The sequence below is a fragment of the Alexandromys fortis genome, unplaced genomic scaffold, assembly GCF_014885135.2.
Source record: "Alexandromys fortis isolate MF-2015 unplaced genomic scaffold, M_Fortis_MF-2015_v1.1 scaffold_109, whole genome shotgun sequence".
Taxonomy (NCBI): Eukaryota; Metazoa; Chordata; class Mammalia; order Rodentia; family Cricetidae; genus Alexandromys; species Alexandromys fortis.
Window position 1 is genome coordinate 2404205 of NW_026068005.1, and position 13298 is coordinate 2417502.

The window sequence follows — 13298 nt, forward strand, 5'->3', positions numbered from 1 at the left end:
GAGAGAGAGAGAGAGAGAGAGAGAGAGAGAGAGAGAGAGAGAGAGAGAGAGAGCTGGCGGCCCAAAGAAAAAAAGGCTCTGGTAATACACAGGCACCTCGGGATCTCTCTTCATTTCTCTTGGGTTGGGTTAGCTATCAGAAGCACACATTGGTTTTGGTTATGTATGATATGAAGTTCTATGATGGTTCATTCCCTCTCTCAGAGATGCCAACCATGATGCCTCATTCCATTCTGTGTGTGTGTGTGCATGCGCGTGCATGTGTGCACACGCATGTGTTTGCATGCACACATATTTGTGGAATCCAAAGGTCAACCTCGAGTTTCTTCCTCACTTGCTATCTGCCTTAATTTCCCAGAAAGGGTGTTTTTACTAGAGCCCTCTGACTGTGCTAGGCTACCTGGCAGGCTACAGGGATCCTTCCCCCGCCTCCTTTCCTGTGCAGGGTTACAGGCATGTGCCACCATAGCTAGCTTTTCTCGGTGGCATCTGGAGATGGAACTCGAGCACTCATGCTTGCCTGGTAAGCTCACTATATTCTACTACCAGTGTAAGAGAGCTCACTTTTTACAGATTGGAACCTCATTCTCTAGTTGAAGCTTTCTTGGTAAGAAAGTTGATATTGGAGTCACTTGTCAGCCCTTCACTTTTCTTTTCCAGGTCACTGAGAACTAAGATGGGGAGGAAGAATGTTAAGGTTGTTTACTGAGCCAGTAATAGATGTGTACAGGATGTCCAATTAAGGCTTTAGGGCTTTGCAGAGTAGGAAAATTTGAAAGGAACTTGAATGTGGAGAACCATGTCAGCAATCATGAACTAGTGATGTGGGAGTCCCCTCTGTGTGCTGTGATTACCATCAATGAATAAAGAAACTGCTTTGGACCTATAGCAAGGCAAAACTTAGGTAGGCAGGGAAAACTAGGCTGAATGCTGGGAGAAAGAAGGGCAGAGTCAGAGAGAAGCCCTGGAGACAGCTGTGCTGAAACTTTGCTGATAGGCCACGACATCGTGGTGATGCATAGATTACTTGAAATGGCTTAAATTAAAATGTAATAGTTAGCCAATAAGAAGTTAGAGCTAATGGGCCAAGTAGTGTTTTAATTAATGTAGTTTCTGTGTGGTTATTTTGGTTCTTGAAGGCCAGAGACAAACAAGCAGCCTTCTCTAACAAACTAGGTTCCAGATACCTGCCATAATGTGTACTGATGCATTCTGTCTTCTGACAGCTTCTTCTCCACTCCTGACTCTGGCAGATTAACCATGCATGTTTGGACTAGTATTTAGACCTCTATGACTATATTTTCCAATTTGTGTAATGGGGTTGATAATCGAGCTCTCTCATGGGATTGCTTTAAGGATGAAATGAGATAATTCATGCAATAAAGTCACACAGTACTTGACATACAGTAAAAAAAATAGTTTGGAAGTTTGGCTGTTTGCCTACCATGTGTTTTCCTGGGATGACTGGCAGTGAGTCTCTATAGCAATAGAGAACTAAGAGACTGGGATTGTTAATTAAGACCCTGCTTGCACTAATTTGGGCCAAGGACTCTGATGCTGAGTTAGTGCTCATCTGAGAAAGGAAGCTCAGTTTGAATTCCCCCAGCAGCTTTGCATAGCTTCCTGACATTTTACAGTAGGCCCGAGGACCAATATCTTTAAGATAAAATCGATAATGAAAATGTATTTGAAATGATGAAATAGTAGCCTTAATCATAGAATGATAATTCACTTTGCTGTATCATATGTTTACTGTATATTTCTCTATGACTGTGGGCAGGAGTTTCTAGCTATAGAATTCAACAGGCATCTCTTAGAAGTGGACATCGGCATGCACAGATAGATGTAGATGATAGATGATAGATAGATAGATAGATAGATAGATAGATAGATGATAGATAGATAGATAGATAGATAGATAGATAGAAAGATAGATAGATAGAAAGATAGATAGAAAGATAGATAAGTAGATCCATTGATAGGCATAGGTATATAGCTATAAATATATCCCTTTTACTGGTTTAATCCCATGAATTTTTTTGGTCTCTCCTCAAGTATCCTCATATTTTTTTGCAAGAGTTTGTCTCTCCGCCTAGCTGATCCTTCCTAACATTAACAATATTACTCTAGGCAAAGTTTCTTTCATGAGTATCAATGACAGTGAAAACATATGCTATGGGTTTCTATGAAAAAACAAAACAAAGCAAAATGACAAGTAAATTTCCAGGTCAACTTTCAACTGAATCTCAAATCTGTGCAAATCACAGGTCACATAAGTATCCTGTATAAGGCACAATTGTCTCTGACCTTCCTGGCCTTCTTTGTTGATATTAAAACTCTGTGAGAACCTAGTGGGGCACCTATTTGGAAATAAAGAACTTTCATCCCATCTACTGTGCTGGTAATTCTGGGAGTCTGATTAGGTCACTGAGAATGTCTTTGGCACACCTCTTTCTGTGTCTCCAGCTTTACAGCAAGTCTGTCCACTGCAGAGTCCATTAGACCAAGAGATGGGCTTCCATGACATATATGGAATTGAAGTGGACTACAGAACAGTGTACGGAGACAAAAAGGAGCCTGTTACATGGCAGCATGCTAGAATACTCTCCTACTTCTTTACTGTATCTTAATTCTACTTACCCTTCAAAATATGACCAAGCGCACCCTCTCTTACAGAGTACCCTCTGTGAATCATAACCGTAAGATTATTTATGCAGAGTCAGCCATACAGTAAATTGGTTTGATTGATTACTGTTTGACAACAAGGCATTACATGAGTTGCAGTGCGACTCTCAAGAGATTTTTGGCGCCTACCTCACAGTTCCTTGCTAGCATTATCACTCAGAAGTCTATGTTTGCACAGAAGACAAGAAAATACTCCATGGATGCTCATTTCTAACCTGAAAACATGTCCTCCTGTTGCCCTGTTTAGCTTTACTTTTGTTGCCAAGGGCAACAAAAAGACCCAAGATGAAAGTCACTCATACAACTGTTGCCACCTATAGGAGACAAATTTAATACAGTAATTTTATTTTAATTCTGGTGAAATACAACACATGTGAAGGAATGGGATGTTTTATGGCACTAACGTAATTCTTGTTGAACCCTGATCTGTGCTGGGCTCATCATTATTGTTCTGTAATTCTTATTTTTATTTACATTATATTAGTTGTATGTGTGTGTGTGTGTGTGTGTGTGTCTATATGTACACATAAATACAGTTTCCAGGGAGGCCCAGAGAGGATATCAGATCCCCAGGAGCTGGAGTTCTAGGCTGTTAGCCACCTGGCACGGGTGCTGGGAATTGAACTCTGGTCCTCTGCAAGAGCAGTATTTGCTCTTAATCATTAAACTGTCTCAGGTCATATGATTCTTATTGTAGGCACTGCTCTTAAAGACACAACTGGCCGATACTTGTTAGGTGAAGTTTCAGAGCCTGGGCTCTGCAGGCACATTGCCATGCTCCCATAGCACGACAGCAGGACCTTAAATGAGTTTCTAAACTTCCTCAAGCCTCATGGCTATAAATAGAGATACTAATGTGGCCTCCACATATTCTCTGCAATTGGAGAACCAGGCCCATAGCTGTAATCTCACCACTCTTGAAGCTGAGTGAGTTGAATTACAGCAAGTTTGAGGTCAGCTTGGGCTACATAGTGAGTTCTAGGCCCAACTAGGTTACACGTTGAGACCTTGCCTCAAATAACTAACAAATAGAGCTATAGAAATAATGCCATGGGTAAAGTGTTTGCTATGCCAGCTTGAGGACAGGTATTCAAATCCCCAAAGCCTGTTTAAAGCCAGACAGGGTAGAGCATATCTATCATGCCAGCTGAGATAGGGCAGGCCTCAGAAGCTTGTGAGCTAGCAACCCTGGTGTATGTAGCAGTGGGCAACAAAGAGACCTTGTCTCCAGAAAGGCAAAAAGCAAGGACTGGCACCCAAGGTAGGCCTCTGACTTTATATGCCTGAACTCACACACAATCATACATACATGATGTGGGAGTGATTTCTTATTAATAAAGAAACTGCCTAGGCCCATTTGATAGGCCAACCCTTAGGTAGGCGGAGTAAACAGAACAGAATGCTGGGAAAAAGCTTAGTGAGAGTCGCCATGGTTCTCCCGCTCCAGACAGACGCAGGTTAAGATCCTCCCTGGTAAGCCAGCTCATGGGCTACACAAAATATTAGAAATGGGTTAGANACACACAAAAGGATTAGAAAATGAATAAACAATAAACAAGGAAAGGCAAAAAGCAATACTTGGAAAGCAAACCAGATAACCCCTCAGTGTTCTTAGCGTCTACCCCAGTCAACATGAGCTGTCATCACTGTGGTTAGTGTGTGACATTCACACTGTTTTGTTCCCATCTGCCAAGTAGATCATTAACTCATTACCATTTGACCTCGATCCCTCCCTCTATTTAAATTTAAAGTCAGCGTGGCTTCAGACAGTTAGAAATAAATGACATCTGACAAGATAGTTACCAGCCTACTTCCACATGTTCCTGAGCGGAGGCAAGGAGACATCACAATCTCAAAAGCAACTGGAGAGTCTGGAAGGAAGCCAAGAAAACGTGGACAAGCTAGTATCTGGCTAAGCCTTATAAATGAAATGGGTAGCAAGGGGAGGAACAGCCAGATGCTACGTGGGAGATTCTCCGAGGAAGACAGGCCACATATATGTCTACTCATCCTAGGTAGGGATAGACCGAAGTAATGATTGCACTGAAGTCTAACTTGGTGAACTTGAGTTTTCCTTGGGATTACTAACAGGAGTGTGCGTGAGGGGTTGCTTATAGGAGCAGGGGTGATCAAGGCAGCTATATCACCCCAAAGTCCATCCAACACTTGTGACTGCTTGATAAAACTGCAGTCTTGGGGCCCTGCACATTTTACAGGTCTTGCAGGTCTCAGGGATCTCCTCTCAGCAGGCTGGCTGGTCATGTTTCTCCATTCAATAGCCTTTTACTGCTTCTGTAAATCTGAGGAGGGCCCTAGTGAATTTTCCAGTTGTTACTAATATTCCTTCCCATGGGGAGACATAAAGCAGTATCTGTCTCTCCTCTTAAGAGCCCAAGGACAAGCAGACAAACGGACAAACTGGGACAGGATGCCAGAGTTTGCTCCGGGAAAGCAGTGAGTTTATTGGACTTCTTCACAGGGCATAGGGTGGGTTTACTGACAGGAGTGTGGGCACTCCTCCAAGACTTGGCCACATCTGGAAAGCCTTATGAAGCAGGGATGAAGGCTTTGCTATAACCATCTCATTCTAGTGTTCCCCTACTTCTGTAGACTCTAGCTCTTCCCCCAACCCACATGCAGAGTTGTAGGGTAATAGGAAACAGCTGGGTACTTAGACAAGTGTGCTGGATCCTATTTCTGCTTCTAGGGGCAAGGAGCCCCTGTAAACCATCAGCACACCCAGCTGATCTTTATAGCAAGGGAGCACAGTTGAACTCTCCAAGATGGTGGTTGGTTGGCTAGGCTGATGGTTTTCAGCTTTCCCAGGCATGTTTCATTTCTTTGCCTCGTGAGTTTTCTGAAGCTCCCCATCCCTGGAGAGACTGTTTTTATCTGGAGGAAACATCTATATAACAGTAGGAATGCAGTGATATTTCATTTGTATTTTACTAAAGCTTGCCTGAAGATCAGAGAGTAAACCAGCCCACCGGTTAGCATTACAGACCAGGCAGTGGTGATGACACACACCTTTAATCCTAGTAGTCATGCTAGTTTGCCGTAGAAACTGAGCAGTATTCGTGCACGCCTTTAATCCCAGCCCTAGAGAGGAATTTGTGATGGAAGGAGATAGGTCTCAGCTCAGTCTCATTCTGAGATTCCTGGACACAGGATCGCCATTTCGGACTAAAGCAGAGGTAAGAGCCAGTGGCTGGCTGTTTTGCTTTGCTGACCTTCAGGTTGAACCCCAATTCCTGTCTCTGGGTTTTTATTATTCATTCTACACAGTGGGGAATTTTTTAAAGTGTGTAGCAGGAGGAAAATCATGGATTCCAATGACAGCAAATTAGATGAAGCCTAAGAAGTCAAAGGAATGATTCTAAGAACATTGAATGACTTCAAGGAGAATATGAACTAAACTGAATGAATTCAAAGAGAATAAACCAACACAGTGAAATGAGGATGTGAACAGGGGACGTGGAAAGAAGATCTAGTAAAGTAAAATGCTGAAAACTTCAAATTAAAATTCTGGAAATGAGAAGCTCAATTAAACTAAAAACTCAGTGGCAAGCTTTACAAATAGAAATAATCAGATGGAAGATGGGGCTTGGAGACAAGGTAGATGAATTAGAAAATTCAGTCAATAATAAAGATAAAATAATAATGTTAATAACCTCAAATTTCCAACCAAAAGATAAGGGCTAGTAGTTAGGACTAAAACAGAATCCATGTATTTGTTACCTTCAGTAAACACACCTCACTGGCAAAAATCAATACAGACATAGAATTAAAGGACAGAAAAAGACATCCTAAGCAAAGAAACTAGAAAAAGGTGGGTGTAGCCACATTACTAGCTGACTAATTACTTAATTAACAGGGATTAAGACTATCACTTAATATTGGTTAAAATATGATTAATCAAAAGAATAAAATAATCCTAATCATATACACACCGAACAGTGACATGCCCAATTCATAAAATAAGCAGTTAAAAAGATAGATTGAGGGGTTAGAGAGATGGCTCCGTGGCTAAGGGTTCTTGCTTCTGAGTTCAATTCCTGACACCCACATTAAGTGTCTCACAACTGTCTGTAACTTCAGCTCCAGAGGATCAGACACCTTCTTCTGGCCTCTGTGGGTACCTGCACACAAGCACGTGCATGCATACACACACACAACATAATTAAAATATATCTTAAATAATAAGTAAATGCTGCTGACCTCGACATGTAGTTGTAAATAAGGAAAAAGCTAAACTTTCCTATAAAATCTGGACTAAGACAAAGGCACCCGCTCTGTCTACACTTATTCAATACAATGCTTGAAGCCTTTAGCTAGAACAGTAAGACAAGAAAAGGAAATAAAAGGACTTGCATGAGAAAAGAAGATATAAATTATTCTACTTGTAAATGATTTGATCCTCCTATACAAGAGACGCTACACAAGAGACGGTACAAGATTACACCAGAAATAAGACTGGAGGACAGAATGGAACTAGTCGGAGAGTGGAGAAAAAGGAGGGTGGGGGTGGCCATGGTCAGAGGAAAAGGTACATCCGCGTGAAAATGTCTTCATGCAAACCCATCACTGTGTGCCTTGAATATGCACCAATAAAACATAGAATAGGAAAATAGATAAATAGAAAAGTACACAGCACGATGCCTGATCCATAAGCTCAGGTAAAGCAGATACTGCATGCAGTTGTGCACGCGGATATGCATGTGAAGTTCTTGCTTGTTTCCGCCACTGTTCTTTTTAATTGTTTTCTTATGAGCAAGTGGTTAAAAGTCATGGTACTTTTAATTATTGCAAACAGTACCTAGATTTTTGACCTTCTAAATAAAAACTTCCAGACCTGTGTTTCTGATGTTAGACACAGCCTGTGCTCCTGAACCACTGTCTTCACTCTATCCTGGGGCTCCCGGTGTGAGGCCAGGTGAAGAGTGGCCCCTATTGTCACCTGCACCAATGGTGTGCAGCTAAGAAACAATGTGAACTCACATTCCATCCCCTACACAACGAGAAGGCATGGTTTCCTTATAGCTGACTTTCTTTCCGTAACCACTATGGCCAGAGCCAGACAGACAGACAGACAGTTGATAGACACACGATTTAGGTAGATTCTAGAGATAGATGATAGATAGACACATGCATGCATGCATGCATACATACATACATAGCTTGTTTCTTCTTTCCACTCTGTTATTTTTGCTTGTGAGTCCATCCTTTAATGACTAAGCCATCTCTCCAGCTCCCACTTTCTTTATTGTAAAGCTTTTATATTTGTATTGTCTCAGTCAGAGTTACTACTGCTGTGATAAAACACCGGGATCAAATCCAGCTGGTGAGGAAAGGGTTTACAGCTTACACTTCTATATCGCTGCTCTTCATTGAAGGAAGCCATGAACTCACATGGAGCTGGAAGCTGGAGGCAGGAGTTGATGCAGTGCCCATGAAGGACTGCTGTTTACTGGCTTGCTCCTCGTGATTTGCTAAGCCTGCTTTCTTACAGATCCCAAGACCACCAACCCAGGGATGGCACCACCCCCAATGGACTGGGACCTCCAGCAGCAATTACTAATTAAGAAAATGTCTTCAGGCTTGCCTACAGCTTGACCTTAAGGAGGCATTTTCCTAATTGAGTCTCCCTCCTCTCTGGTGGTTTTAGCTGTGACAAATTGACATAAAACTAGCCAGTACGTGTATATATTGCATATTGAGCATGTGTCAGAATCACACTGTGAGCTTGCTTAGAACAGGTGGCATGGCCCCAGATTCCCCATCTAGTGGGTCTGGGTGAACACCATGAAATTGCATTTCCAATAGGCTCCTTGGTATTCCAGTGGTTGCTGCTAGTCTGGAACGTGAACTCTGAGAACCATTGTCATGGACTGATGATGATGATGATGATGATGTGTGTGTGTGTGTGTGGTATGTCTGTATGTGGTGTGTGGTATGTTATAGTGTGTGTGCCATGCGCATGTGTGCAGCATGTGTGTCATGTATGTGGGGTGTGTGATGTATATGTGGTACATATGTGTGTGGTGTGGTGTATATATGGTATATATGGTGTGTGTATGTGTGTGTATGGTGTCTGCGATGTGTGGAATATGTATGTGGTATAGTGTGTGGTATGTATGTGTGGGGTGTGTATAGGTATGGTGAGGTGTGTATGTGGTGTGTGTATGTATGTGTGTGTGGTGTGTATAGGTGTGGTGTGTGTATCTGTGTGTGTGTAGTGTGTATTTGGTATGGTGTGTATGTATGTGTGTGTGGTGGGTGGAATGTGTGTGTATGTGTGTGGTGTGTATGTGTGTGTGTGGTATGGTGTGTATGTGGTATGGTGTATATATGTGTATGGTGTGTATGTGTGTGCACACGCGCATGTCTGTGTATGTGTTGCCCTAATGAGTTTCCTTAGGGTTATTCACAGACGGGTGATCACGTGTTCACAGCAGCATTTACCAACGACTGTGCCACTAAAAACAATGCACATGAAGCAGGGCTATGTGTCTAGAGCTGTAAGGTGCCGTGTTTCTAGATTTTCCTCAGCGCATGTATAATGTCTGCCTGCCACCACTCACATCTGAAGAGGCATGGACGGTCATGGCACTCACAGTCAGGGAGGTGGTCTAGCTGACACAGACTCTCGGATTGTCTCCCTCTAGGGCCTCCGATTAACCCCCTTCACCATGCAGCCCTAGCATCCAAACCTTCCATCTGCTTCCATCTACACTAGCTTTCCTGGTAAAGAGCCACACAGACCAAGTAAATAGAGGGGAGGAAAATGCTTGTGGTTCTTGAGAAAGAGTAACACACACATCCGGGTGATGAGGAACTGCGCTGCAGGCTCCTTATCCACCCAAACGGAAAAGTATCCTCACATTTGGTGATGGAGGCAAACATCCACTCTCCAAGCTATTTCCTACTATCCGCCCATTGCTAATATGGTGCCATGTAATGTAGGGGGCAGGGATCAAAGGCTTAAGATTTGGCAGAACATGAAAAAGCACTTGCTTGAGTTCTTCCTGAATATGGAATCATTGCCTGTGGATCAGCCCCTCACCATGGTTTCCAGGCAACCACTTAAGATTGAAAACCTGTTCTACAAATAATACTTCAGCACACTGAGTCATTAAATAAGCACTAATTCAGGGCAGATGCCCAGATCTCCCCATGAAATGACCCTGCTCTCCATTACAGAGAAACCCCAAGCACTGGCCCTTGGAACACTAAAGACATCCACTTACATCTCTCTTTTCTTTTCCTGTTGGGCACTTAGCATTTAAGAGTCTACAGGTCTTGACTGAATTTGTCGGCCTCCATCAGTTTCCTCGTGGCATTTGTAAGTCTAGTATAATTGTATGGGGCATAGGCTGGACGGTAGAAAGAACTGCATGTATTCAAAATGGTTTGGCAAATCATTGAAATAGAAGATTTGGTTAAAATTTTTTTTAAAAAAATCATGATATTTGTGTCCTTTTTTTTTTTTTTCATGTAAGGGGATAGGTCCAACAAACAGAAAGAATAAAAGCCCCATATTTAGCCAAACTGACTTCAGAATTCTCTCTCTCTGCTGTGCAGGGAAGCCACATCCAAGTGATTATCAGGCTAAGCCTTGTTTCTGATCTTGTGTTCCTAGAAAAGTGAGTTTTGTTAGCAGTATTGTGTGTTTCCAAATAGCTATAGAAAAGGGTTTTGACTTCTTGCTACAGTGACTAAAGTTTGAGTTGATGGGCATACTAAGTATCGTGTGTGTGTGTGTGTGTGTGTGTGTGTGTGTGTGTGTGTGTGATGTTCCTGTGTGTACAGGTACACCTTTGTGCATGTAAATGCCGGAAGACAACCTAGAGTTGTTCCTCTGGCACTGTCCTTGTTTGGGTTGCTTTTGATTCGGGGTATGTTTATCTCTAAACACAGGCTCTCACTGGCCTGGGACTCACCAAGTAGGCTGGGCTGGCTGACTATGGAGCTCGGAGAGCATCCTTTCTCTGCTTCCACTTAGATTACTAGTGTGTGCCCCCACATCCATTTCTTATAGGTTAGTTCTGAGGATCAAACGCAGGTCCTTATGCTTGCAAGGAAGTAATACACTGAGTTGGCCATCTCCCCAGCCCAAGACACCATGATTGGACTATTTATCACACATCCTATACAAGTGTAAAAAAAAATACACTGTGTGCTGGGTATAAGTAAGATTATTATATATCAACTAAAATGAAATAAAACTTGTAAAGTAATATAAGGCCAAAAAGCTAAAGCAAAATGAAATCTTACCTTGTAGCCATGAAACGGCTAAAAGAATCTGTTAAGTGTCTCTGAGAGACATCATATATTTTAATAAAGATGCTATCATATATTAAACTCCCCTTTGCAGCTTTTCCTTGTGGTTGGTGGGATTCTTGCCTCACGGTAGAAAAGTTGATGGAAAGTGCTTTAGCAACTTGGCCACTTGCACTCTTCTCGTTGCCTCTGGTGTCCCTGCCTCCTTTTGTCCTCACCCCGCCCTGAACACACTCATGCTTACAAGGAACCTTCAAAGATTGCCTAGTATAACTGCAGTATTTTATGGAGTCCTTGGGGGTATTAAGAACATTTCGTAAATACCCAGGAAAAGGTATGGCTAGAATCTTCTGGAAGGGGAAGGTACTAAACTGTAGACCTGTTTCTTGTTTTTTTTTTTTTTTTTGCCTCTAGCCATTCTGGAATCTTCAGTCACTTGGTGCACTCCTTCAAATATCTTTGGTGCCTACAAGGGACAAAATTCAAACATGACAATATTCTTAACAAGCTTAATATGTTCTTAAATTTTATGGCAATTTAAGGGATTTTATGCCTTTTTACCCCCCGAATGACTGTAACTTCTGGCTGAAACTCAATCTGTATCCCTTTTAGAAAAAGTGCAAGGAATATTTATTAAGAAAACAGAGGGCTTTGAACCTTTGATAAAGAAAAATACGACACTTTACCTGAGCAAATTTCAAATGGATCCATTTAAAATGAATTAAGTGGCACTTAACTGGTTTGCAAATTGAGATCTATTTATCTCAGTAAAATGATTAAAGTCTTGATTTATCCCTAAAATTAGCTTTATTATTGCATTTAATTACACTGAAAGATTGTTAAGGACTTGTAGGTTCCCTCTACCCCTTTAAACTGTACTTTATTCAGACAATAATTGAATATCAGATAGGATAAATTGATTTTTTCCAAAGAATTATGTTTCTAATATTTTCCTCCTTTTTATTGCAGGAGCTGAAACAAGTCGAAGAAACAAAGGAAGATCCTGAGAATAGATTATCTGAAATTTCCCTGGAGTCGTTCAATAAATTTAACAGCAATACTGTGATTTTATTAGAACCAGAGAAGTCTCCAAGCAAGGTTAAAGGACAAAAGGAAGAGAAAGGAAAAAAGATAGATGTGTCGTCCAGTAACTCGGCGAGGCCTGGCATGGACAATGTGGAGTCTCTGAGTGACTCTCTGTATGACAGCTTCTCTTCTTGCACAAGTCAGGCTTCCCATGATGCATAGGGGAGCACCCATCAGTGATCCCTGGGCTCTGTACACTAGGAAAACAGACACGGAGCGGAATATGGGGAGCACTAACTCCAGAAATGACAGCAGCCGATGCACCAGAGTTTACTCCCCTAGTGGACTGATAGAGATCGCCGCTACTTACTGTGTTTCCTGAGGATTAAAAGCAAAATATGATAGAAAATTCTCAACGTTTGCACTTTTTTTGAGTATTTGTATAAAAGCTGTAAATTTGGGGGAAAGAGAAATTATATTTGTAGGTGGAGAAAGATAGCAATAAAAAGTGTTGGCGCCATGCTCTTGAAATGATGTATTAAGTTTTAGAAGTTGATAATATATTTTTAAAAAAATAACTCCAACTAAGGATTTTGTGAAGTTAATCACCCCGGTCTTCAAATTATTTGCATATACACTGTGTCGATCTAAACGTGGGGCCTGCAGAAAAGCCAGAGGATTGAGGTCATCGCTGCCCCCGAAAATCTGAATGGTGGTCCAATGTCCAAATCGTCACTGGAAAGACTTTAGCAATGACATGGGTGGCATCTGCAGCGCGTCTGCTAATGCAGAACGGAGCGAATCTCAGCAGGCTTCGCCCCAGCCTCTCCAGCCTCTCCACTGTACTTCTCTACAATTCTGAGTGTTTGTTGATTTTTTTTTATCTCCCTGCTTTTTCTTTATTAAAATCTGGGTACTCTATTTGTCATATTCACTTTATAAAAAAATGAATGGTTGGTGCTATGAACATTTCTTACTTTTTAATATCCTTTTCTATTAAAGACTGTTCATATGTGAGGATAAATTCTATTTTAAAGGTTATGTGTATTTTTTCTAGACGTGAACTATTTATAATTCCTTCTGTACAGAAGCCTGCAGCCCAGGCAGAGTAGAGCTATGTTTAGGATTTGTGCGGTTGCCTTAGCACACTCGTATCTTTATAGAGTATTGTATGACCAGTGTTATTTTATGTGTGCAATTTGTGGTCTTTGAATTTCGTTATCTTAAATTCAAATTGTGTAAAGCATCTTTGTCTTTCAGACCTTAAAAATCCTTTTGTTTCATTTTATTTCTGAATAAAAGTCCTC

At 41.6% G+C, this 13298-nt stretch overlaps 1 protein-coding gene across 5 annotated transcripts in view; it reads left to right on the forward strand.

The window, feature by feature from the left end:
* Positions 1-13298, forward strand: part of Nckap5 (NCK associated protein 5) — an 820785-nt gene extending 807487 nt beyond the window's left edge. For all 5 annotated transcript variants that reach the window (XM_050161478.1, XM_050161479.1, XM_050161480.1 and 2 more), the window contains one exon: positions 11935-13298. In XM_050161478.1, coding sequence (XP_050017435.1) covers positions 11935-12213 — 279 coding nt within the window. In that variant the 3' untranslated portion in view covers positions 12214-13298. The remainder of the gene's footprint in view (positions 1-11934) is intronic.